The sequence below is a fragment of the Corapipo altera genome, unplaced genomic scaffold, assembly GCF_003945725.1.
Source record: "Corapipo altera isolate COAL_440 unplaced genomic scaffold, ASM394572v1 62, whole genome shotgun sequence".
NCBI lineage: Eukaryota > Metazoa > Chordata > Aves > Passeriformes > Pipridae > Corapipo > Corapipo altera.
In genome coordinates, this window is record NW_020884894.1 from 5,084,625 (window position 1) to 5,110,910 (window position 26,286).

Below are 26,286 nucleotides of genomic sequence, written 5' to 3' on the forward strand. Positions count from 1 at the left end.
CCACCTCTGGGAGCCTGGTGAAGCTGCAGACTGTGGGAACCAGGGGCATCCCCTGGGATAACCCTTGCACACCTATCACAGCGTGCCAGGCTGCCACAGATCTCAGCACATTCCCATTCCTGTCCCAAGGCACATGGGGCTGCATTTGGGGCCAGTTAGGAGCAGGAGGTACCTAAAGGTGAAGAATCCACCACTCAACGCTTGGCTTGGCCATCAGTCCTCCTCCACACACTGTCAAACCCTCTGCCTCATTTTCCCACCTGGATTTACTGTCTTAACGTTACTGCAATTCCCCCCTTGCCCAAACTGAAGCTCTTTCCCAGCCAGTGTTTTCTGCCCAAGAGTCCAATCCAGGGCTTTTAAACCTTACCCTCGACTTACCCAAACCTGCACATTGATCAGAGATTTAGAGCCAAGAGCCTGAGGCAGCTCAAATCCAAGGACACGCTTCTTCCAGGCTCCTTTCTGTGCAGCACAGAGCTGAGATTCCCAGCTCCACACTGGGAATGACACAGGGAAAACCCAAAATAAAAGCAAAATCACACACAGAAAACCTGCCTCAAAATGTTCAGCCACTCAGTATCCATGAGGTTTTATCAGTGCAAAGTCAGCTGCATTTGCTCAAAGATTCAGCAGGAAAACTGTCACTCCATGCAAAGACATTCCAAGTTTTCTAAGGGAATATTCCTACAAAGTTGATTTTCTGGCAGAAAAATGAATGCCTTCCACCTTTTACGAAAAGGAAAACAAAAGGAAGTTATTCTTTTCACTCATACCAAGGTGCACTCAGCCCTTTGCCACACAAGAAAATTCCCATGACAACGTAGGAAAATGTCAGAGGGGGAAAGTGTGGAGATGGACTATTTATTTTTCTAAAATTACTATTTATTTTTCTAAAATTCTGAGACAGAACCTGCCAGAGAAGCTCCTGCTTTCATTCTAACGGTCAATTTAACGAAACTCAGAGGAATTTCAGGCACAACCCAAACCAGATGTAAATCCCCCCAGACGTTTACAAACTATTTAAAAACTCAGTAAGGGATAAACAAAATTTAAACTAAAAAAAGATGAAAATAACCCCAAATCTCCCCCTTGCCCCTGCCTACCTCCAGAGCTGCTGTTCCTGGGATAAACTGGGATATTTTTGGCACTATTGTGTGAACTTCTCCCTGGGAACCACCACGTTTCACTGCAGAGAGGAGGGAAAAGCAACCTGAGCATGTGGTAAAGGAGGAATCAGACCAAAGCACCAAAATGCTCCTCTTTTTTTCCTTGGATTCCTCACTCCTCTTTTAGGAACATTTGGGTTTTTTTTAATTTCTTTTGCTGAGGAGGCAGCAGCCCATTAGAGCAGGGGGATTAAGAGAGTTGAAGGAGCATTGAGTAATAAAATTGCTGTTAAATAACAGGAATTATGCAAGGCACATGCGTCCAAGGAGAGCACGGCATTCCGGGATGGGACACGGAGCTGAGCCTCACAAATCCCACCAGTGGGGCTGATTAAAGCATTCCCAGTTGGGATGAGCAGAGAAGGGCCAACCCAAGAGGTCTGTGACAGGAATTTTAGGGAGAAACGGCATCAAATAATGAGTTTAGCCATGGTCAACCTAAACTGGGAGTCAGCAGAATTCCCAGGAGCAGCTTCTGGGATTCACCTGGCACTGGCAAAAGGAGGTTTCATTTTGCTGCCACGAGGGAACAGCAGGAAAAAATCTGCTTATTCAGTGAAAATGTTATTAATTAACAGCAAACACTGACTTTGCAGCTGGGGCATTTTTGGTAACTAAGCCCAGTAAAAGAGCATCTTCCTGTGCACAAAGTTAAGGTCTAAAATGGCTTGATTTTTCCTGTTAAGTGCAACTTAGAATCCAGCAGACCAAGGGTTTCATAAATAAATAACTAAATAAATAAATAACTAACTAACTAAATAAATAAATAATACTTGCACTGTATACATTATGTATATATAAATAGATAATATTTATTGTATAAAAATATGTGATATATTTATTGTATATATTATATAACTATATATTTGTATTGATGTAATATACACTATAAATACTAAATGTAGTATTTATAAATACTAAAGGTAGTATTTAAAATATAGTACTTATAATGTATAACATATAAAACATATAGTATATATAACATATATGGGATATATAGGATATATGTAAGTATGTATATAAACAATAATCATAGTATATATTAATTATATGTGTATATATCACATATAAAATATATTATATAATTAAGTATATAATTTGATATAATATATATAAAAATAAATAACTGACTAACTAACCAACTAAATATATCAAGCAAGCTGAAATGCACCTTTCAGCTACTCAAATGGTGCTGGGCAGCTCCCAGTTTTTTTTCCTGCTTTTCCCAGAAAGCCAGTGGTAAATTGAACATTTAGTTCCTCATTTAAAATCCAAATTATTTGCAATATAAGTCCAGCAGATCTGTTTTCCCTGTGGGAATAATAAAAGAGTAAAGTCCCTTTGATTTCACTGTATTTGCTTCAGTTCTCAGATCCTGCTTGGCAAACAAAGCCCAGGGCATCTGGAAAATAGAAATCCCAAAGATTCCTTCAGAAAAGCAGGGAATCAGTGTGGAATACAGGGATGTTTATAATTTTCATTCATTTTTAAATACCATAAATACCCAGACCATGGAACAGTGAGGGACAAAGGAAACCATGTCTGACTAAACTCAGCTTTCCATCCAGGTTTTTGTTGTTCTGTTTTATAGGAAAAACCTGAAATAAACTATTTAGTAAAATACTAAATAACATATAATCTCATAACCCAACATGATGGACAGAGATGAAACTGGACTGTTCAACTAAACATTCAAACCCACAGATTATTAACCTGAGGGACCAGAAGAAATATAGAACTTTTCCCAGCCTCCTGGTTAATTAAAAAATCCATACTGATGAATTAAACCCCTTTAAAAGAGATATAAGATATATTTTCTGCCCAAAATATAAAATTTTATTAGATATAATTAAAAGACTTTTTTCCTTTGTGAAAAGGAAATTTAGAAAAATTGAAGAGGAAGAAAAGAGGAGAAAACTGAATTCACCCAAGTTTAAAACCAGGCAAAAAAGTCGAACAGAGAGATTTGAATTAAAATTTGTATGAGAGGTTTTAAATGGGGAAAAATAGGTTTTCATCCAGTTCCATCCAATTTAGCATGAGAAAGAAGATTTGATTAAAAATCACCTTTAGAACGAGGAGTGTTGACCCTCTGCCTTGGCCAAAGTGCTTATGGGCTCTTCACAGCTCCTCCTGCCTCCAGTTGCTGCTGATATTCCTATTTTGGGGGTATAAAACACCCTTTAAATGAGTCAAACCTTGTTCAGCAGCAATCCCAGGTCTGTGTGTTTGTAGCAGAACATTAAACAGCCACCTCAGTTTACCCAAATATGATTCCAGCTGAATGACTTCCTTATTCCCAGCTCCATCCCAGGAAATGAGCTTTGACTGCTGAGGGCTCATCTAAACCAGCAGAGCTTCCAGAAGTGCTTTGGGATCGCTGGGAATGAAAGGAACATTCTTACTCCTGATAATGGGAAACAGTTCTGGTTGAATTCTAGTCAGAATTTGCAGTGCCTGGATAATTAGGAATTCAGAAGGAATACTGATTGCTAACAGAAGTTTGTGTAGAGGGACATTATGGAGTGATTTGGGGATGGGTTTTTTTAGGTATTGGTTTTCTCGCTGTATTTTCTAACATGCAACTCTACATGCATAGAAGTGGATAATAAAATCCAGGGCCACCAGAGAATATCCACACACCAGGATCTCCACGAGGGAGACAAGCATCAGAGCAACATTTTGGCCACGATTCCTTCCTTTACAGGCACACTGTCAATACTGAAATGCCTAAAAATGCAGCTAATGAGGACATTCCAGTTTATTTGGGTCACAGGAGGGTGATGGTTTTTATAGATTTGTTTTGCAAGACAAAATGCATAAAACTTACAAGGAATGAAAGCAAGAGAAAACCAGGAAAGAAATAACCCACTCCCTCACTTTTTCACCAAAATGTAATATTTTGATTAGTTTTAAATCAGGACTGTGGAATCCCTCAAGAATTCACCTTTTCAGGTGGAATCCAAGGACCAAGGAAGGCAACCAGAGCCTCTTCTCTCCCCAAGCCTGGACACAGAAATATTCTTGCACTCAACCAAATCAACCCCATGAAAACAAGATTCTGCAGGTCACAAGATGAATTAATATCAATTAAAAATAAAACACACAGCCGATCCAGGTCTAACCTTGCAAGAAATCTCTCCCTGAAAACTCCTGGTCATATGTTCTCAACCTCTCTTGGACAAAAGCAGCTCGAGGAGGTTTTTGAAAGGTTTGCTGAGGGGAAAAGAACCTTATTAGTGACAAAGCAGAGGCTGTGAGTAACAGGAGACATAATGGGAGTGTAGTTGTAGTTGATCCACTGAAAGTTGTCTTCAAGGACAGAACCACATCTGTGGTCAAACAACACCAACCTGCCAGAACTCAGAGCCAGGCAAACCCTCAGAACCCCTGGGAGATGCTGATTACTTGGTACCTTACAATATTTTTAGGATTTCTTAGTGTTCTGTGGAAATGTTTTTGTTATAAACTCTCTGTGGATATAACTTCACCCTGCACAGAACCTCCCAGACCATTCACAACTATTTCCCAAAAAGGAATTCACTCCTGAATTACTCTTTTTGGGAATGACTTACTTGTAGGTGACACACCCTGTGACGCCCAGAAAACACATCAAACATTCTTGGAGACATTTCCTCCCTGGACAAGGACATAGAACCTACAGAAAGGGAACAGGGACAGGGATTACCTGGAATTGGAATACCTGGCTCAGTGCTGAAGACTCTTTCCTTTGAAGTACAAACACAGCTCAGACTCCTGAAAACATGGACATAACATGGGGGAACATTCACATTTTGAGGACCTCGAAGTCTGGATGCCATGAAGGATCTTACTAAGCTGCTCTCCTTACCTATTCCAATTGATTTGACACCCTCTGTTCCACACTGGAGCAGATTTCCTTCTGCTGGGATCTACATCAGCTACTTCACCACTTCATACACCTTTAGAGTCAGTTTTAGAAGAAAGTTGAGCCTGCAGCAGGTCTGGTGGCTAAAGGGAACCTCTCCTGAACTCAATCTCATGTCCTGAACTCAATCTGATCTCGTACCTGAGCTGAAAAATGCAAAGAGAACAGAATTCTTAGTTGTACCATGAAACAGAGCAGAGCAGAGGGGGAGAATTCTCCTCCTCGACTTGACAGGACAAGGGGAATGGATTTAAAAGAAAATACGGATTTGAAAGAAAACAGGTTTAGACTGAATATTGGGAAGGAATTCTTCCCCTGTGAGGGTGGTGAGGCCCTGGCACAGGTTGCCCAGAGAAGCTGTGGCTGCCCCATCCCTGGAAGTGTCCAAGGCCAGGTTGGATGGGGCTTGGAGCAACCTGGTCTAGTGGAAGGTGTCCCTGCCCATGGCAGGAGGTGGAATGGGATGGTCCCTCCCAACCCAAACCATTCTAGGATTCTGTGTTTAACCAACCACAGCAAAATGTACAGGCCTTGATTATTTTTAGGCCTCTATTTGGATGCCAAACTTGTCAAAGATCCCCCAGACTGAGAAACACTTTTATAAAAAGAAACTGAAGAGCAGCCAAATTCTTGGCCTGGTGCAAACCCTGTGTTCCATAAGCTGTGGTTCAGTTTGCATTGTGCTCCTGAGTCAAGAGACATCCTAAAGAGAGGGAGGAATTTATATAAAGTGTAACATTTCCCAGGGACAACATTCCCAAAAACTGGCTGTGCTTAACCCTTCCTTTCATAAGAAAAAAATAAAAATTCAAGTTATCCTGAATTCAACAACATGGACTTTGTGGCTAATTTGTGGCTGTGCCTCATTCATTAATACATTAAATGCATTATGAGCCATATATTGGCAATAATCATATAGAAATCAGCTGAAAATCAAATACAAAGAACACCTCCCCCAGTAAACTCTGTATTTTTCAAAAAAATCATTAATCAGGTTATAGGCAACAGGTTTCCTTCCTACTCAAGCTTAGCAAATAGGAAAATGGTGCTTTGTTGAAATCAATATCAAATTTCCCAGAAGTTTCGGAGGAGAGAGGGTTTCATCTTGCTCTGGACGGTGAACAACAAGACGGATTTCAGACTTCTGGATGGATGAATCCCAGACCAAGGCACTGCTGGACAAAGGAGGCAGGAGAAACTAAAAGGGAGAGAGCTCAGAAGAATTGTTCACATTTACCATAAATTTCATAAATTCATTGTATAAAATACGATTTGCAGACTTCAAAGCTTAACTATCCCATTTTTGTTGCACTGAAAATTTAGATAATAAAACGATCTGAGATTGAGACCTTCCTTAGAGACTTAAAGTGACTTCCAGCAGAGCTTGCAAGTGGCATCAACTCCTCCAGAACTCCACTTCTGCAGCCACCAAACCATCCTCATCCCAAGGCAGAGCAACTTAGAGCTGCACTATTCATAAATACACATTTATTTTCCATTAGAAATGCATAATTACAGCATTTAAAAGCCTTTTCCCCTAGAAAAGTAGTTAAGCAACAGTACAAACAAAATTGTTAGTCTTCTGCAAGTACAGTTTTCATTACACTGAACAGAAAACACCAGCAAAAGGCCAATACTTGCTGTCATGGGATTTTCCTCTTTTTAAATATTTTCCATTTTTTGTTATAAACACCATAGCAAATAAAAAAAAAGCTGTTTAAACAGTGAAAAATAGCTGAGCTCTGGAACTTTTCTATGTGGTAAAGCAAGTATTGCAAAGCAGCAATACACCTCCTAAGGTATCTGCAGACATTCAAAGGGCCTTTTTCACAGAAGAAATGGGTGAGCAGGAATTGAGTCTCACAGTTTGGATGAATTAAACCTCCTTCTGTCTTTCTGCAAGGGTTGTTTTTTTTCCTCTTGATTTTTTTCCTGAAGGTCAGATCTTCACTGCTGTTGTGGTGCAGCTCCAGCTGAAGTAAAAGGGTGTGAATTATTCCAGGTGAGGACAACCAGGCCATGGCTGGAGATGTCTGAGGTGTGACCATTGGTTTAAGAGGTATTTTTGTCCTCTTGCACTTCATTTCTGCCTGTAGTTCACCAACAGCTCCCAATGTTCCTCAGTGCCCTCACTGAATTTGGATTGCTCCGTGTTCTATCTGCATTTCTGGCTGGATTGCTGATTGAAGGCTGTCAGTGCCCTGCAAAGGGAAACAGGACAGCAAGAAATCAATCTAAAAGTGCTTTTCATTGGTGTAACCAAGGGAATGTGAACTTGTTGTACTAATAGAAAGTTCTTGTATATGCCAGTGGAAAAATCCCAGTGCAAAATCCGCATGGATGTCGGTTCTGTGACGGAGTGGGAATGGGAACACACTTACAAAGGCACCAAAAATAACATCAAGAGTCCTTCTGAAGACTAAATAGACCTTCAGCCTCTAAGGAGAAGGCTGAAATAATGCAATTATGATAAAGATCTACACAATCAGGAGTGGCACATAGGAAACAATTATTCCCCCTCTCTTCTCCCAAAAAACCCAGCTCTAAATAAAGAAAATAAACCCTTTGTCTGGCACAACATGAAGCTGTGGAAGGGCTGGTGCCAGCTCAAGGTATGGAGAGACATTGGGAATATGGAGCTGGGCAGAACTGTGGATAAAAAGCCACCAAGGGGATCATGGAAGAGCCAGGAGGGATTCCTGGAATGACAGAGCTGCTGAAGGTAAGGAGAGTAAAATTCCCTGATGGCCTCGTGCTTGGAATTTCTCAGTTGCTGCAGGATATGGTCTAAAAATGCTGATTTCACCCACTGCAGTCTATGTTTATTTTGTGTAAAATGAGAATAAAGCTACAACAGTCAACTTTTCCTCCAATAAAATCCTTCCTGCAGGCCTGATTTTCCTCACTTTCCAAGGAAGAACAGCCCTCATGACAGAATTGAGAGTAAAGACAATTGATTTCAGCTTTCAAGGGAAGTCTCCTTAAAAATTAAATTCCTCCCAGTGGGCTGACAATGCTGGGGAAGGATAATCCCACTGCAAATTCCCTTTTAGCCAAGTTACTTGGAGTAAGGAAAAGTTGCTGCTGACACAAACTCCATCCTTGGAGCTGAAAGATAAACTTAAGAACAGCTGGACTGGCTTGGAGAAAGCCCCTCACACCCAGGAAACCTTCCCCTGACAGAGCCAGGATCACAAGCACTGATAAAACTCCAAGCAAAGGGCAAGGATTTAATGATATTTCTCTGGATTTTCCTGCCCCACATTCCAGAGATCTGCTCTTGATGGATTTTCCCCCCATAAACACATCTAATATTTGCTTTATGTAACACCCTGGATACAGAATTACATCTCTGACAGTATTTCTGTTGTAAAATAGTCTGATTGGAAGTCCTGCTTTTTGCCCTCAGCCTTGGATCTGCAGGATGATCCACATGGGTGGAAACTCCCGATTTCTCATCCTTCAGATTTTACTACACAGTCACAACTTATTTATTCAAATAAAACTACCAGAGGCTCGAAATCATGAAGTGTTTCTCCTCAATTAAGATTTGTTTTCAAATTCTTTCTCTCCATCTCTGCCTTGTTGTCAGTAATTGCACATGGCTACAAGACTTTTATCCTGTTCAGCTTGGAAGGTAATTTGGTGTTTGCTTAAACTTAAATTGTTCAATAAATTCGTGCCAAAGTGCTGAATAAATCTATCAAATTGCTACATTTGATAGGACAAGCACATGGAACACACCCAGGAAAGCTCCATGGGAGGTAAATTTGAGTATTTTCCAAGTCTGGAGTGAGAGCAGCAGCAGGAGAAACACCTCTCACTACCTGCTGCCTATGTACTTCACTTATTTGGCTTCATGATCCTTGTGAGTCCTGATATTCCATGACTCCATGATTTATTAATTGCACAAGACCAGCAGTGATGGAGGATTCATAAAAAATAAGGCACAATCCCTGTAGCAGCACTCTCAGTGTCCAGAGCAGTCTTACAAGTGACTAAGAATAAATCTTCAGAAGGCAAAAGAATTCCACAAGCACTTGGCATCCTCCAGAACAGAAGCCCAGGAAGTGGGATTTGCAAAACAACCCGTGACCATCTTCAGAAAAACTTCTTACAACTGTTCTAAGTCAATTTTCTTGCGTTGTCACCAAAGCTTCAAGTTGATGACAAACTTTTTCTAGACTCAGCCACACAACTGTTCAAACTGATTTAAAAAGACAAAAATACCCGGTAAATCCTCCACCATAACTGAGGGGATCAAGTGTTCACTCACAGATGCTGTGGGAAATCCAGGCTGTTGATCAAAACAACTGGAAAACTGCTGTCAGGAAGGGTATAACATTTTTAAGTGAAACCTCAGTCTAAAATATCCTTTTTGGCTGCATTCAGGCACGTTTCTTGCCCTGTCCTTTGCAATGGCTTTTAGCCTTCAAGGGCACAGGAAAACAATGATGACCAAAATAACTGTTCTCTAGAGGCACTGAGAAGGAACACAGCAGAGGGAGTAGGAAAAGACCATTTATATCTTTAAAAAAATTATGTAAATGATATTTTTTATATGGTTTGGAGAAAGGATCATGAAGTCCTTGTTTGTGGGTAGATATACAGGACGTGTGACGGATATTTCACTCGAGTTAAGCACATTCAGATGGTGAAAATAGAGACCTGTACATACCTGGTTGGTGGCAGAGTGGTCTGTCACTGGTGTGAGCTGCACATACTGGACCTGGATGTCACTTCCCTGGAGTGGGGATCCATCCACCCCCCCGGGCGCGGGCTCGGCCGATGCCACGGCGATGAGCTGAGCACCTTGCAGCACCTGTGGGGACAGCAGGGTGTCACAACTTGGAATTCCAGGGTGGGGCAGGCTGGAAGGGACCTCAGTGGGGCATCTCCTCAAAAACTGGGTCATCCCAGAGCCCCTGTGAGAGGCTGGGATGTTCCTGGTGAATGGCTCCAACAAGGGGCCATTTGCAAGAGCAGCAGGTCCAGACTCTTCCACCAGTGGACTGTGAATGACCCACATGTTCCATCAGTGTAAAACCTCCCCCCTGAACCTGAGCACATATTAACCCACTGGACTTCATGTTTTGACGTCTTCCCCCACCCCAAGGGATCAAGACTTTGACCAACAGACACCAATATTGCAATAATCAGGTCTCGTAGCTGGACCCCCCAGTGGTGACATCCTTCTACTCTTATCCTTCCTTTCTCTTCCTTTCTTTTTCTTATACATTTTCCAAAGTGTTATTTTTATGCCTATATTTCTACAGATAATAACCAAACCAGCTACTTTTATATTGTTTCATTACTATAGATAATAATAACAACCAAAATGGCTCCACGTATCTTTTCCAGTGCAACCAAATTGTTCTAAAATACACCCTACCTATATAGATAGATATATAGATATATAGATATATAGATATCTATAAACCTCAGTCATTCAGTGTCTGTAAGCTCCTGAACCAAACCAGATCCAACACCAAAGACTGTTAAAAAGAAACCAAAAAACACTTGTCCATCAGTATCAGTTGCTTTCAGCCACGTGGACATGGAACACAGGGATTCCCACATAAGGTGCTCAATCCATTTGGCCTTCTGGGATTCATAATTATGTTAATGATTATGACAAAGACTAATTGGGACAGATTGACAGGTCACATGAAAGTGACACTACCAGTAGTGCACAGGGATGTCACTGAGTAACATTTTACTGCTGCATTAACAGGCCCAAATCCAAGATACTCCTTCTCACAGCCAAAGGCATTCCAGTGTTGACCATTTATTAGAGCAATGTTTATATTTGCGTCAAATATGAAGGTGTAGATTTAAGAATTACTAATTAATTCTAAGTTCCTATAGTTCCTAAGTTCCCAAAGGCTTCAAAACCAAAGGATAGTGGATCCATCTCAAAGTCCTTCTTAAAAACATGCTTCTTTTTAGATTAATTTTAATTTACTTCTTGACACACAGATCAGAATAAAATACCTGTATGTAAATAATTACAAGTCCCCACTGCCATTTTTGACATTCAGCTAGAATAGGCACATTAATTAATATTAATTTCATTTCTTTGTGCCATGAGGGATGTATTTTTAAACTACAGCATTTGACCCGCAGCAAACAAAAGGAACTTTCAAAGGAAGGCAGGAGAGAACAAAGAGCAAAAATAACATTCCTAACAAAGGTTTTGCTTCCCAAAGTCTGATTTCTCAGCTGATCTGAGGGTGGGTGGCCATGGAGGAGGGGGTGGACCACAATTTCTCTGGGGAGCGTGGGAGGCAAGAAGAGGCGACCCCAATAAATGACCTCAGGGGTGTGCTCAGGATTTTATGAGATCTTGGGTGTTCTGGGAGACAGTTGGCATCAAACTGCAAAGGATGCTACACTTTGTTTTTACAGGAGTGAGCAAAATTCTTCCACCCTACGGTGTTAGTGTTGGAACTGAATGATCCAGGCTGCTGGGATCACATCACATCTCTATTCATTACCTGTAGGTCTTCAATGGGTTTTTTTTCTCATTTATTTCTGAATTATAAAGTTCACAATGACTGTGAGTGACCGAACAACCCCATTATCATGGAATCATGGAATGGTTTGGGTTGGAAGGGACCTTAAAGCTCATCTCATTCTACCCCCTGCACGGGCAGGGACACCTTCCACTAGACCAGGTTGTTTTAAGTTCCATCCCCCTGTTCTTGTCACATAGAAACTGTTTTACAACAAAGAAGCCGAAAATTTCCAACAGAACCAAAAATTTCCAACAGCTTCCCTGTTTTATTGCGTGTTCTCACCTGCCAGTGACCTTCCAGAGCACTTGGAAAAAAAACTCCCTTTCTCAGCAGATTCAGGGGAAAAGGCTTCAAATAGAAACAGAGGAGGTTTAGATTGGATATTGGGAGGGAATTCCTCTCTGTGAGGGTGAGGAGGCCCTGGCACAGGTTGCCCAGAGAAGCTGTGGCTGCCCCTGGATCCCTGGAAGTGTCCAAGGCCAGGTTGGATGGGGCTTGGAGCAACCTGGGATAGTGGAAGGTGTCTCTGCCCATGGGGCTGGAACTAAATGATCTTTGAAGTCTCTTCCAACCCAAACCATTCTGGAATTCTATGACTGTACCAATTGTGTAATCCCACTGACCTGAATCTCTGCATTTCTCTTTGGGTTTTTTACCTCCTCTCTCTTCCTTTTTTTTCTCTTTATCACTCAAACTCTTGATGGTTTGGGACATGCAAATTATTGATCTCCCAAACTTCTGTTTTTCATCCCTTCTTCAGTGAGATGTTTGCCATACAAAACTTAATAAAATTAGTCTTAATAATGAAAACCAGCCACGTTCTCTGCCTCCTTTCTTTCCATGTCAAGCTCATTTTATCCCGTAACTAATTGTTCCCATTCAACATTCAACTGCCAGGGCAGGAAATAGAATTTTCTTCAAAAGATTAAAATTTAATGCCTTCTTTCAGTTTCCTCCAAAATTATTCAAACAGTTTCCAAGCATGGTTCAACACATATCACACCCTCTGCCGATTTTACTTATCACTGGCAATTATTCTTTTGGAAGTTCATAACTTAAGCCTTTAAATTCCAAAACCAGATGAATATTTTGGAATAGCTGGATATTTTTTACCAAAACCAGGCCCATTCCTCAGTCTGGTCTTTGCCAGATTGAACATTCCAAAAGACACTTCTGAACCTTTTAAAACACCTTCTTGCTACTGTTGTGAGCCCTTTTATTGATCTAGGCAAGCACAAATGTTTGCTTACCCATAAAAGGCTCAAAACCAAAACACTCTGAGAATTTGGTGTCTTTTTTCCCATTTCTACTGCAGGAATGCAAAAAAATATGATTTTTTTTTAAATAAAGAGAGGTTTTGAATTGCTGAGTGGTTGTTTATAGAAGGTTCACTAAAAATCCTGTGGCGCTGATGGCAAAACACATTCAAACAGCAAACACAGCTCCTTGAAAAGATAAGCAGCTCTGCTGATAAACACCTTCCCTTCAAAAAGATAAGTCCCTCTACCAGATTCCTTCCAGTCTTAAAGTTTTCTTCATGAAGCCTTAAGACTAAAACCATCTTATTGCCAACAAAACATTTATTTAGTGGATTTACAGGCTCATGGATGAGTTTATCTGGGGCAATTAGACTCTGTCTTTAGGTCCAGAACTCAAAAACTGTTTAGTATCAAAAATTAATAAGTTCTTTGAAAACATCAGAGGTTTAGATTAATCCAGGTCTCCAACATCTTAGCATTCCCTAAGGAAGCTGGAGTAGGCAGTGCAGAGCCAAAAGAATGGAGCTGTATGAAAAAAAATCCAAGACTCGAGTCCAAAAGTTTAATTTTGTAGTTCTTAATTTCCCTTGATGAAGCAGAGCAAGACCCAACACAAGGAAACAAGTCCAGTGTGGAGGACACTTGCTTCACTCATCCATCCTCAAATAGTACAATATTACAATGTAAATTCAATATACAGTGTTGTGGTATAAGGGTTTGACAGAAGCTCTGGTAACATGAACTTTGTTTAAAAACAGTATTAATGTCCTAATTAATTTCTCTTAAAATAAAAGTGTGCTGAATTAAGGTAACTGAAAACGAAATAAAAATTATCGACTGCTCTCAAAGCTGATATCACTGGGAATTTACCAATCTATGTCCTAAAGCTTTACTTGGGGACCTTCCCTTATCCAACAAAAACTTGTACCTAAATTTGCAATTTATTCCTTACATGAAATGTGCCAATACCAAAATAAACTCAGCATAAATAAAAGCCCAACTCAGAGCAGTTCAGAGCGAGGGGAACTGTCCCTGCTGTGCATTTCGGAGCTGAACCGTGCAAAAAGTGCCCTTAAATCTGTCAAAACCTCATCAGGGAACCCCCTGCAGAGCCATAGAACTGGGAGCACCTCCTTGACATTCCCTAAATAACAGGCAGGAAAAGTGAAATGGATTTCAGCTCCGCAGAGGGTGGAAAAATGAAACGGATCATTCCAGAGAGTGCTTTTATCAGGGGCAATATTTCCTTGTATAACAAGGAATAAACATCTCAGCTGCTTTGCTGTGGCCACAGCTCTGCTCAGCCCTGTCAGCTCCCAGATTCCCTTAATGTGCCTGGAGAAACACATGGACACAACCACAGCTACTGGGGTTTGAACTCTCAAACTGCAACTGCACCAAAATGTCCCTTTTTCTGCCTGCTGAGGTTGGGTGGAGAGAGATCAGTTATGGCAAAGTGTGGTTTGGTGAATGTAAACCATCTGCATCTTTATGGAATCATGGAATCATGGAATTATGGAATGGGTTGGGTTGGAAGGGACATCAAAGCTCAGAAAGTTCCACCCCCCCGACACCTTCCCCAGACCAGGTTTCTCCAAGTCAGGTCCAACCTGGCCTTGATGTCCTTTCACAACACCCACTTCCTTCCCAAGAGGCCCCTTTTGGTGATCCCAAAGGAAAACACGGCCGAGGGAGCACCAGGAATGAGCCTCTGCCTCTGGAGAGTGACTCTGGTCAGCAAAGCTCCGATACTTCCCAGCACTGGGGTTTTATGGATTTGCAGCCATCAGGGAAATCCTGTAACAGACCCTGAGCAAAGAAAAATGAGGTGCTGAGTGAAGAACTGAGGGGAGATTTGAAAGGGAAAGTGTGGCAGAGGTTCCTGATCTTTATGAACATTCCCTGCACAAGGTTTTTTTAAAAAACAACAAAAAAAAAACCCAGAGAAAAACTCCAAAGAAACCAATCAGACAAAAAAAACCCACAATCAAACCAAAACAAAGAAAGAAAAACACAAATAAAATATTCTGGGGACTTTGAAAACTGTTCACATCTAATTTGGGAAATAAACTGCAAAACATAAGGTGCAGAAAAAGATCAAATTAATATAGATTATGTTATCTTGTATTAAAAAGCACCTGCTCTCACCATCACTGTCCCCCTGAGCTTTTCCTAAGCACTGCCCAGCTAAAAGAAGCCATTTTTTTCCACATACAGTATTTAAAAATACAGAATATTTTTATATTAATTATTTCTGTCTAGGTTAAATACAACCTGTGTAAAATTAAGTGAACACCAAGAGACAAAGGTGAAGCTATTAAAGGTATCTCAGACATTCACTGGGTCTACACCTCTTTGAGGGCAAGGTGAGGGTCCCTCAAGAGTCCACCAGCTCCTTGAGAAGTGGTTGGTGTTCAACATCATCAGGGTAATTTAAACTTTATCTGGGAATTTTTACAGGCTGAAAGGGATGCCAAGTTAATTAGTGAGAAATAAAAGTCCAAATCAAGCTTTGCATCACGTGATCCGAATACAAGGAGATACAGGAAATCCTGGGTATAGGAAGCTCACATGGTCATCAGCAGCGTTTGATTTTAACTCAATATCCCAGATGGACAGACAGGGATGTAAAGAAAAGTCATGGAAGGAAGAGGGATTGTCTCAAGATGCTTTGGGATCACATCCTAAGGAAGCCAAGCAGGGCCCTTCCTTTGACTTCTAGTAGGGATGAGCTCAGGCCTTAAAAAGTATGTAAAATACACCAAAACCAAACCCAGAGTTTCACTGAAAATCCACTTTAAACCAGCACATGTGCAAGACTTAATTATACTTAATTGGCAGTTTGAGAGCAGATGTAATTTCAGTAAAAGTGACTTGGTTATGTAAAGAGGAGTTACCTCATCTAAACTCACTGTATCAAATCCTGGGGGATGTTTGGAAGGAAGGAAATCTGGATCATCTGACTCAGCTTTTGTACCGAGATCCTCTCAGTGAAATGGAAACTTCTCAAACAGCTTTGGGGTTCACTGGCAGCTCTTCTCAGATGCTGAACTTCCCAAAACCAACCCCAGTCTGATGTCAGTTGTTCACAAAAGGTGATCTGATGTCCCTGCACCTTCCAGAGCTCCCTGAATTAGGAATTTGGGTATTTCATGCCCACCTTCCCTGGTTAATTAATCTCTTCTCTGGTGAACCCATGGATTATATCACATGAACTCCACACACATATGGGAATGGGACTGCCAGGTAGTCAATCCACCTAAAATTCTTCCCTATATCCCCATAATCTTTTGGCAAGAAAGGAAAAAAAGAGTCAGAAATACATAACTAAGCATTTCTGCTCAGCCTTCTGTGTTCTGTTATAGTTTGTAAAAACTCTGGAGTTAATTCAATCTGAGAACAGTAAATATTATTCAAATCTCATGGAATCATGGAATCCCAGAGTGGTTTGGGTTGGAAGGGACCTTACAAACCACCCCCTGCCATGGGCAGGGACACCTTCCACTAGACCAGGTTGCTCCAAGCCCCATCCAACCCGGCCTTGGACACTTCCAGGGATGGGGCAGCCACAAATCTACATAATTCCAACATTTTGTGAAGAAACAGCTCAGTGTCAGCAGCAAGTAGGGTAAAATCACGGAACTACTTCCAACAGGAAGACTTTTCGGAGTGGGCAGTTCCATCTCCCCATGATAATCCACTCTTTGGAGCAGTACTAAAGAAGCTTTGGCTTCCATGGTTTTTTTCCAGCAGAATGTTATTTTTGGGTTTTATTCAATGCACAACTGAGTGCTGTTAAGAAATGGCTGGATAGTTCAGAGCAAAATACTCCAGTGTCAAAGAAATCTTCCTGAAGTGGAGCCGCCGAGTGCAAAAGCTGAAGGAAGGAGTGAAAGCCGAGTGACACAGACTCCTCCAAGTGACCAGCACGGCCAGAGGTCACCCCAGTGGATAAGGAACGTGACTCACACAGCATCTGGCTGTGGGAAATTTGCTGTTGTGACATAACCCAGCCAAGAGGGAGAGGATCCTTCCCTTCTGGACTGTCTCCCTTTATATTTTGCTGTGGCAAATCCCTGCTACTCCAATAAATGTAAACACGGCTTTAAATGTCACCCTGCTGGGCCCATCCTCCAGGCTCCAATTCCTGGTGGGATTAGTTATGCTCGAAACAAAAGGTCAGGAGAAATGCTGAAGGACTTTGAGCATTTACTATGAAATTCTGCTCAAGTCTTGAGGCAATTTCAGCCGAAGGAGCATCCAACCCTTTCATAAAAAACTTAAAGGAGGATTTGGACTCTTAGTGCTGATGAGAAGGTCCTTCCCTTCCAATGAGGCTGGTAGTAAATATGCCGCTTAAAAATAGGAAGAGCAGATCACTGAGGATCTCCCAGAATCACACACAGCTGTTATTTTGCTTTCAAATGTCCAAACCAATTCCTCACTTTGCCCTCGGAACGGTGATTTCACTTTGATTCCAGAAAGAAAAGGCATTTAGGGGGAACTGCAAATGTTTACATCATAACTGGCAGGGATTTTTTTTTTTAAGTTCTAGCAAAATAACATCTGAAAGTTTGACTCTTGTAGCCAGGGTAACAAAACACTGCTCCTACTGTACACGGCAGGATCCCATTAACTTGGAGAAATATGGATGGGGAAAAAAAGCACGAGAGACAACGGCTCGTCCACAGAGGGACAGAGAAGTTCTAGGATTGCAATGCTCAGGAAAAGTCCTAAGGAAAAGCAAATTAATATTCTCCCTCCTCCACTTTAATTGTGCAATGATGTAACCAGCTCAAGTTCTATCCATCAGGATCAGAAGGACGTGATGGATTCAAAGGAAAAGCAGGAGGAGGATGGCAGGAACAACCCCAGCGAGCAGCCTGGACTATAAATCAGCAGCTGGAGAAAGTTCTAAGCCAGGACTTGTCAATTAAAGAGCACTTAAATGAGAAAACAGTGCTCTGGAGAATTACCTAAATTACATTAATAAGTTGCTTAGAGAAACTTGCACCAAAAAAACCCACTGTGGATGTAATTCCTGAAAAAAACATCCCAGGGACAAGAAAACGTGGCAACTTGAACAAGTTAAAGAGCACATTTGAACCCTCAGGGTTTTTTCCCCCACCTAAGGGAAGACAGTCCCAGATTTCACAGAGAGGGAAGGCATCCAGAGCTTGGAACTGTCTGTTGCCTTTAATTTCCCTTTTCCCCCCAGTCCCATGGCAGGAATGACAGAGCTGGGAGACACCAGGACACGAGAAGTTCTCTTCATGTTCTAGTGGATATGTCCTTGTGTAAGGGGAACATGAATTCCAGAACTTTGACTAAAAATAAACATGAAATGGCTGGTTTTTAGAATGGAAAACATATGACAGAACACCTGGACTTCTCCAAATACTCCTACAAAAGGTTACAGGATATCGGTAGGAAAGGAATTAAAATACCCAACTATAGCTCTAATCTTGGCTTTTATCTCCTAGGAAAGTTCACGTAAAAAGAATCCAAAATAATAGAAGCTTTATCCACTTTATTTCAATTATTGGCACTGAAAAGGCAAGTGTTGCTGTGAACTGCTCCATGGGCTCCAGTGAGGACCAAACCAAGAGCAGATGGGATGGATATTAAATGTTATAGATCATGTTCCACCTCAGCAAATCTTATGTTTGATGTCATTTTTTTTTCAGAAAAGAGTTCCCAAAGAAAAGCAATTAGGAAAGATGATGGATTTCCTCCATGGAGGTGGATGTCCTTACAAATATGCACTGTCATTTTTAAAACTATCATCTTTTTGACAGATTTAATAACCTCAGATCACCACAAATCACCACCCCCTGACTTCCACCAAGGTTCACAGATAAGACATGAATTATATATATTTTCTCCACCTAAAGCCACATCATTCCAGGCACCAGAAGCTGCTCAGCACTGGAGCTCCACATGTGCTTCCCTTTAGCCCAGGCACTAAGTGGCCAAATGTTTCCAACCCCCTGGAGAAAGGCTTGGGAATTGGTGCTTCTTTCACATCAGCCTTTGGGATGATGCAAACAGCCTTTCTCTAATTTCAAGTCATAAAATGAAAATGAATCCTACCAGAGTGTCACTTTGTTTGCCTAAGTTGTGTAGTTATGGAGCTGCACATGATACTTTCCCAATTTTCCAAATGAATTCTCGGTTACTGGATTAATTCCCTCCTTTATTTACTTTTCTCAAGTAGCCCAACATGTAAGAATTACACAAACCCTTAAAAAATGTGGGTTGCCAGCTACATTCCACGTTGAGAACACAAATAAAATGATTTTTAAATAATGTTAAAATGATGGTGGTGATTTTGAAATAATTTTAAAGTGGTGATTTTTAAAATCCTTTTTTTTTTTTTCTTTTTTTTTGCTTCCACATACCAGCTCTGCACGGGAAAGCATTCCCAGAGAAACTACTATTTTAGCAGATAACCAAAACTTTGCTGCTGGAAATGGGAACAAAGAGGAACAAGAAGGGATTTGTTTATCCCTTTCACTTCCTGCACTGCTTAGAAAACTGCATCGAGTCATTCTAACCCCATTAGGTAACACATCCACCCTGTTCTGCCATAAATCATTAAAATCTCTTTGCTTTGGGGATGGAAAACAATTGGCACAGTAGTTGAGTGCCTGTTCTCCCCTGGGGATTGAACTCCAACCATATGTGTGTTGTCAGGGCAGTTTTACCCTTCCAGAGCATCTCTCCAAGGTTCTGTGCCGTCGCTTCTTTTCCCCATTCGTGTCCGGGGAAATCCATGGCTGTGGGACGGAATGAGAGGAACCAGCCCAGCAGTTCCAGCCCTAAATCCCAACTTTGCTGTAGAGCTCAAAGTTTCACCTATGTGGAGCTCCCAGACACCAACAGCCTGTGCTTGACCCTCCCTCTGACTCTCCCTAAATATATATTTTGCTACCAGCTGAGCCTCCGGGGCAGCCAAAGGTCTTTAACATCGATGCAAATGCAATCTGGAGAGGGAAATTAAGCTTTCCCATCAGCATTAACATTTTTTAAGCTGCATTTTTGAACCCCTCTCAATTTTTTTCCCTGGAATATGGAGTGTGAATTCGAAGCAGACATCAAGGAGAGCCCGGGACCCAGAAGGATTGTTTTCTTAGAGTCCACATCTGCTTTTCCCCAACATGCTGCCAGTTCTGGAACTCCCTTTAATACCCAGCTGGGATAATGTAAAACTAGTCTATAACCTGAAATAAATGCTAGAAGCACATATTTGTGTTCAGCAATACTTGTACAAATTAAGCTCAACTTGACTAATGTTCTACCCACTGAAAAGTTTCTATCAATGAAGAGGAGGAGGGGGAAAATCCCACCCAAACCAGGCCCTGTGTGTGTGTGTGGCCACAGATTGGAAACCAGAACTAAAGCTCAGCAGAGCAGCAGAAAATCCTGCTTTTAGAAGGTTAAAATGACTTCTTTTTGCAATCAAACCCTGAGTTTTTCAAGCAAAGCCATTTAAAATGTGGTTTTCTCACAATGTCAGGAAGGAATTATCAGGTGGAAATCTTCTCCCTGACCAACTCCAAACTCTCTTCTTTCTAGTCCATGGGAAGTACAAATGTCTGGTAAGAAAATTGTGAATTAGGAAACTCCGCTGGAGTGTGCAGAGGAGACTGCTGAACAAAGAAAGAATAATTGTGTATAAAAGATGTATAATTGTACAGAAAACCATCATCTTTTGGCAGCTTTGATGAGCAAAACATAAATCAGAAGTGGGGCAGCAATAAAAGTGAGAACCTGATAATGTTATCCCAGAGGGAAGGAGCACAGGGAGGGTCCTTGACAGGGATTTCTGAGATGTTTAAAGAGGGGCAGTAAAAGTTATTCCTCCCCCAGCCCATTAAGGAATGAATTATTCTGCCTCAGATTCTCAGATTTTTATTCACACAATAATTCCACACCCTCAGCCTGAGCCTGACTCTCTGTCTGGCTGCTCAGAGAGAAGAATAAAGGCTTCAAATGGGTTCAGCATTTTAGGAAATAAAAAACCCCACATTTGGAGTTGATCAACTCTGGTCCTGACACAAATTATGGCACTTCCAGCCCTCACATGGTTTCAGACACTGCCTTGGGAGTATAAAATGCCAAGACACAATTAATGTAAAGATTTCTTAGAGCATGTGCTCATAAAAAGCATTTTTTTCATGTCTAACACAGAACATGCTATTTTTTCCTCTTAGAAATTCAATTTATTAGACTCCAGAAAAAAACAGATTAATAAGACACACACCTGGATTGACCCTGAATCCCCAGATAATAAGGATATTCTGGAAATACTTATAATATTTAAAATATGTAAAATAGTATTTCTGGAAATATTTATAATTTCTGAACACCTCTGGCATTCTTTGAAGCCTGTTCCTCTCCTGGTTCTGACACTGTCCTCTGGAACAATTCAGAGGAAAATCCAAGTTATTTCACAACCCCCATTAAATCCAAATTTCACACTTTTTGATGCTTTTTAGGAGAGAAGGGGAAAATGGAATTTAAGAAGGAGGTAATAAGTGGTATTTAAGCATTTGTAATATCAAGAAGATAAAAGCAAGGGAAAGAAAGAGATAAAAGCCTCCCCAAGGAGATTTATACCTTTACACCAAGGATTCCCTCTGACACTTTTATTTACCTACATATTGTTTTTTCCTGTGTATTTCAGGACATAATTCCTTCATATTTTCACTTAGAAATTAGATCACACAAAGCACTGTACACTAAATAAACCACTGAGGAAATTAGGAATGAAACAACACTGAAAAGATCAATTTAATTTTTCCCCCCCTTTTAACTGTAGTCAGATTAAAAAATCTTTGGAGTTAAATAATAAACCACTGCACATCCCAGAGAACGGTCGGTCAGTGTTATAAAAAGAGCAATAATAGTTAATAATTTGAGTTTGAAGTTTAAATGATGGTAGACAGAATGGAGCGCAGGCAAACAGGGAGCAGGAAAACTTTTTTTAAAGACTTGGGAGTCTCTGACTGTGAACAATTTAAAATTTAATTCAAAATGTAATTAAAAATTCAATTGGGAAAAATTTAAGATTTCACGGAAAGGAAAATTTCTGGCCATTTTTATACAGTAACACCCTGGATGTGACTGATTGGGGGTTAATTTAATTGAATACTCTCTGAGTGTCCCTAGAGATGGGAATGGGAGCTGAGGAAGACCATGGAATTCTGTCCCATCCTGTCCCACAGCTGGATGTGCAGGTCATCCCTGAGTCCATCTCCCCACTCTTTTAGAGGAGCAAAGCTCCCATTTTTATTTTCAGAGCTCAACAATCCCACATTTTCTTCCTCTGCACTGGTGGGAGCCGACCCAAACCCCCGGGAATTCAGCTGAGCTGTGTCACTTCTGAACAACCACATTCCCAACTTCCCCCTTCAAGTCGCATCTGATTTGTGGGGTTTCCCCCTGTTTCTCCCTTCAGGAATCCCTGAGTCTCCCAAGCAGCAGCAAAGCCCAGCACTGTCCTGGCTCCTGACCTGCTGGATCGAGGGGTTCACCCCGGGTTTGTCGGGAATGTTGGATTAACACCCCCCAAAATGTCAAGAGGCAACTCAAGGGAAAAAAATCAACTTTTTTTGGGTGAGCTCAGCATTGCTGCCAATGGAAACCCCACAGTGTGAACCTCTGGCAACCTTTGGTATTTCTGCCCTCAGTACAAAACCTCACAGGGCTCATTCCTGCCCCTGGGAAAATGTGCTGCCATTTGGGACCCACGTTGTGGTGACATTTCCAGAGTCCCCCCAGGCCATTCCCGGCCCTGGGACAGCTCCATGGACAAAGAGCCCCTGTGAGAGCACAAAGCAGCTCCTACAGATCCATCAGGGCTTGAACCATTCCAGATCTCAGTCCCTAAAACAGCTGCTGCCATTCCTGAAGGGATTTCTAATGCCTTAGGGCACAGGGAAATGGTTACATTAAATATAATGTCATTTAATAATAATAATAATTATTATTATTATTATTTTGTCATTATATATTATTATATTTAATATTATTATTATTTTGTTCTTATTTTCTATCTAGTTCTTATTTTCTATCTAGTCCTAATTATATATCTAGTTATTTTATATATATCATTCTATATCTTCCATTTATTATTATCTAGTTATTATTACAGATCTAGTTATTATATATTATTGTTATTATATTATTATTGTTGTATAAAAATATAAACAGAATAACGAAAACATACATGTAAATTTTAAAATAAAAATAAAATTAAAAATCAAATATGTATGGCACAGGGGACAGGATTTATATCCAGTGGATGGGATTTATATCTTGATAAACAGCTGAGAAATGCAGATATTATGCTGCTGAAATATTAGTTTAGGACAATTCTGCAACATAGAGCTAGAATTAGTTTTTGGTGTAAAAAAAGAGAGGAAAATAGCTGTATTGAGAAACAATTTGAAATAGTTAAAAATGCAAGAAATTTGCTTTAATTCTAAATGGAAGTTCCAAAGTACATCATGATAAACACCAAATTTCTATTCCTGCAGCTCAAACCCCTTGAGCAGCAGCCAGTTGTGCACTGAAAACAATGTTATCCTTCAAAAGCTTCCAATGGAATACTTTAGATATGCAGATAAAATTCAAAATACACCAAATTTATCACAGAGGGGGAAAAGAAAAGGGGGGGAAAGCAAACATGAGTTTTATTGTTTTTACTGCGGCTGCAAATTCGATTTCAGATTGAAAGGGAAGGACAAACAAAGTGGGTTTTATGTCTAAATATGGTTTTGATCCAAGGAAAATAAAGTCATAGACCCGACCTAAAAAAGGGTGAGGGAGATTTCAGTCTGTGTGATGTTAAGGAGACAAATCATGGTAAATTATGTGGGAATAAAGAGCGTTTTCGGAGCGTTCAGTCCCAAAATTTCTCACACTTGTCCCATATTCCGAATATTTCTGGCCTCAGTCCTTCTCTGTGCAGATCCTGGACCCCCAGGAGAACCAGGCTGAGCAATGCCAGGCACCAGCTAAGCCGGGTTTAAAATTATGATTTAGGATGTTTAAGAAAGGGAGGGTAATTTTGCTTCGAAATTTCATGAGATAAAATCCATCATAGACGTCAAAGGCAGAAACAAAAATGAATGATAAGCTGCTAATTTCCTGCAGATTTCCAAGTTTTTCCTCACTCAGTGGTAACAAAAGTGAAATTTCTTTACTATTTTTTCATGTGTGCTGGTCATTAAGGACTAACAGTGCTAAAAGTCAGATGAACGATTTTGGGGGGGATTTTTCCTGACTTTGAAAGTTCTGTTTTCAAATCCTTTGACAGCATTATTTTCTAATTTCATAAAAAGCCAAGAATTTTAAAGAGAGAATATTTACGGGGGTTATTTCACGTTTATATTGTTGTTTTTTGACTCACGGGGCAGCACAAGGACCAAAGATTTCGTTGAAAAAAGGATTTTGAAATCTCTGCCTAATGAGTGACTAATTGTGGACTAACTCCATGACTTCAGTCCCAGGAATTCCAGGTAAATAAGAACTGCCCAGATACAGAATGTTCCCAGCAAAGTGGCCAAGACCGGACACTTTTCCAGTGGAAACTGGCTCGGGATGAGCCGCGTGTTTTCGGAAACACGAGGCAGAGGAAGGACTTGGGGAAGGATTCCTATGGGACAGGCTGAGCTAAGGAACGTTCAAAGGTTAAGGAAGATTGATTTTATAATGAAACCACCTGCATTTTGTAATGTAAATTACATTGGAATTTAAAGAAATGCCTAAATGGGGGGGGTTGGCTTTTATTCTCCAGAGTGGTCCCGTGAAATAAAGAATTTTGGGGGAAGCTGGGAAAGCAGCACAGTCAAAGTGACAAATGCGAAGCAAATAAAATAAGAGCTGAGGGGAAAAGCCTTGAGCAGAAATTTTTAAGGACAGACACTGAACCCCATTCCCAGAATTGTTTAAAAGTAAAAATGAAGAAAAAATAAGTCACTTTTAAAGGGAAAATCTTTAAAATTAAAATCATGTGCTAAACACTTGTTTTATATGACACCAGCAGCGACAGAAACAGGTTTTGCCACTATTTTTCTTTACGACTGAAGTAAAATAATTCTTACTTCTTGCACTTCACTGTTAAGAAGGAACCAGCTCCGTTTCACCCAGACCCAGCGACCTGAGTTTGCTTAAACCAGGCACTCAAAGACCAGCTTAACACTGACTTTGGGGACCTGAAGCTTAAATTCCAGGTGGGTGCCCTGTCCTTACCCCTTAATTTGGTTGTATCTCACTAAATATTGCCAAGTGTTTTTATAGACTTCCGAATTTACTGCTCCGCATTGGTTTATTGTGGTTGTAACCTTTTCATTTGCTTGTAAATCACTGATGTGAAGGCGAATAAAAAACAAAGATGAATACAAACCAAAGCTGTTGTGGATTTTTTTTTAAATAAAACCATTTTGAAGTATTTATTTTAGCTGAAAACAAATGCCTTTGAGCTCCTTTCTTTCTCTGACTCGCAGCTGTCGGCAAGTGCTCAGTGAACAGAATATTCTGCTTTCTAACAAGAAACAAATCTTTCTAGTTCAGATCATTCAGATTAAAAACAAAACTCATTAAAAGACACCAATAGGTGACCCTGGGCCGTTCCTGCAAACATTTGGTTGACACTTCAGAAGGGCTGCCAAGAATCCACGAAATATTTCTAAAATCTTGGGACTTCACTTGAGCGCGAACAAGTTTTTCTCAGGGAGGCTCAAATTTGCTGCAAAGGCTTTAAGGAGTATCATCAAAAATCCATCAAAAACCAATACTGAAACCCCATAAATTAAAAGGGTACAACAGCATAAAAAGCAGATTATTTTGATGGGAAATCAAACACAAAAGTTGCAAAATGCCAAATTTTCCATCACAATAAATAAGTCGCTTCGTTTTGTTAATTAAAGTTTTCCTGAAATTATTCCATTTGCAGCATAACGAAGGAAAATTATGTGAAATGTAACATGGAAATCAAATCAATCCCAAAGATTTTGGGGAAAAACTGTCACAAATACATCAAGGTCTGCTAAGAATCCCAAAGCATTTGAACAAATTGGAGAAAAGCTGCCCTGAAACCTGGAGCATGGGGCAAAGAGCTCCAAAAACACAAGGGAATGCAAATTCCAAAGGTTTTTACACAACTGCCAGGTCAGGGCACTATGAACTTTCTATAATTTTCCTATAATTTTTTTCCACTTTTTTTCCCCAAAATCTCTCTAAGAACAAACACAGGAAGGTTTATAAAGCATTTATTCCATGTGTTCTGCAGGATTATGCATAAAATCCCCTGTAAGAATAAAAGGGTTTTATCTTTTGCTTGATTTATTTTGGGGATATTTTCCTTTTTATAGAGGTAACTTGCAAGAATAGCAAATAAAAAGGCAACAATGCAGGGAGAGATG

General features: G+C 40.5%; 1 protein-coding gene across 4 annotated transcripts in view; it reads right to left on the bottom strand.

The window, feature by feature from the left end:
- Positions 1–6,549: 6,549 nt before the first annotated feature.
- Positions 6,550–26,286, bottom strand: part of BANP (BTG3 associated nuclear protein) — a 117,262-nt gene continuing 97,525 nt past the window's right edge. For all 4 annotated transcript variants that reach the window (XM_027646462.1, XM_027646459.1, XM_027646460.1 and 1 more), the window contains 2 exons: positions 9,755–9,898; positions 6,550–7,277 (listed from right to left, as the gene is read on the bottom strand). In XM_027646462.1, coding sequence (XP_027502263.1) covers positions 7,206–7,277; positions 9,755–9,898 — 216 coding nt within the window. In that variant the 3' untranslated portion in view covers positions 6,550–7,205. The remainder of the gene's footprint in view (positions 7,278–9,754; positions 9,899–26,286) is intronic.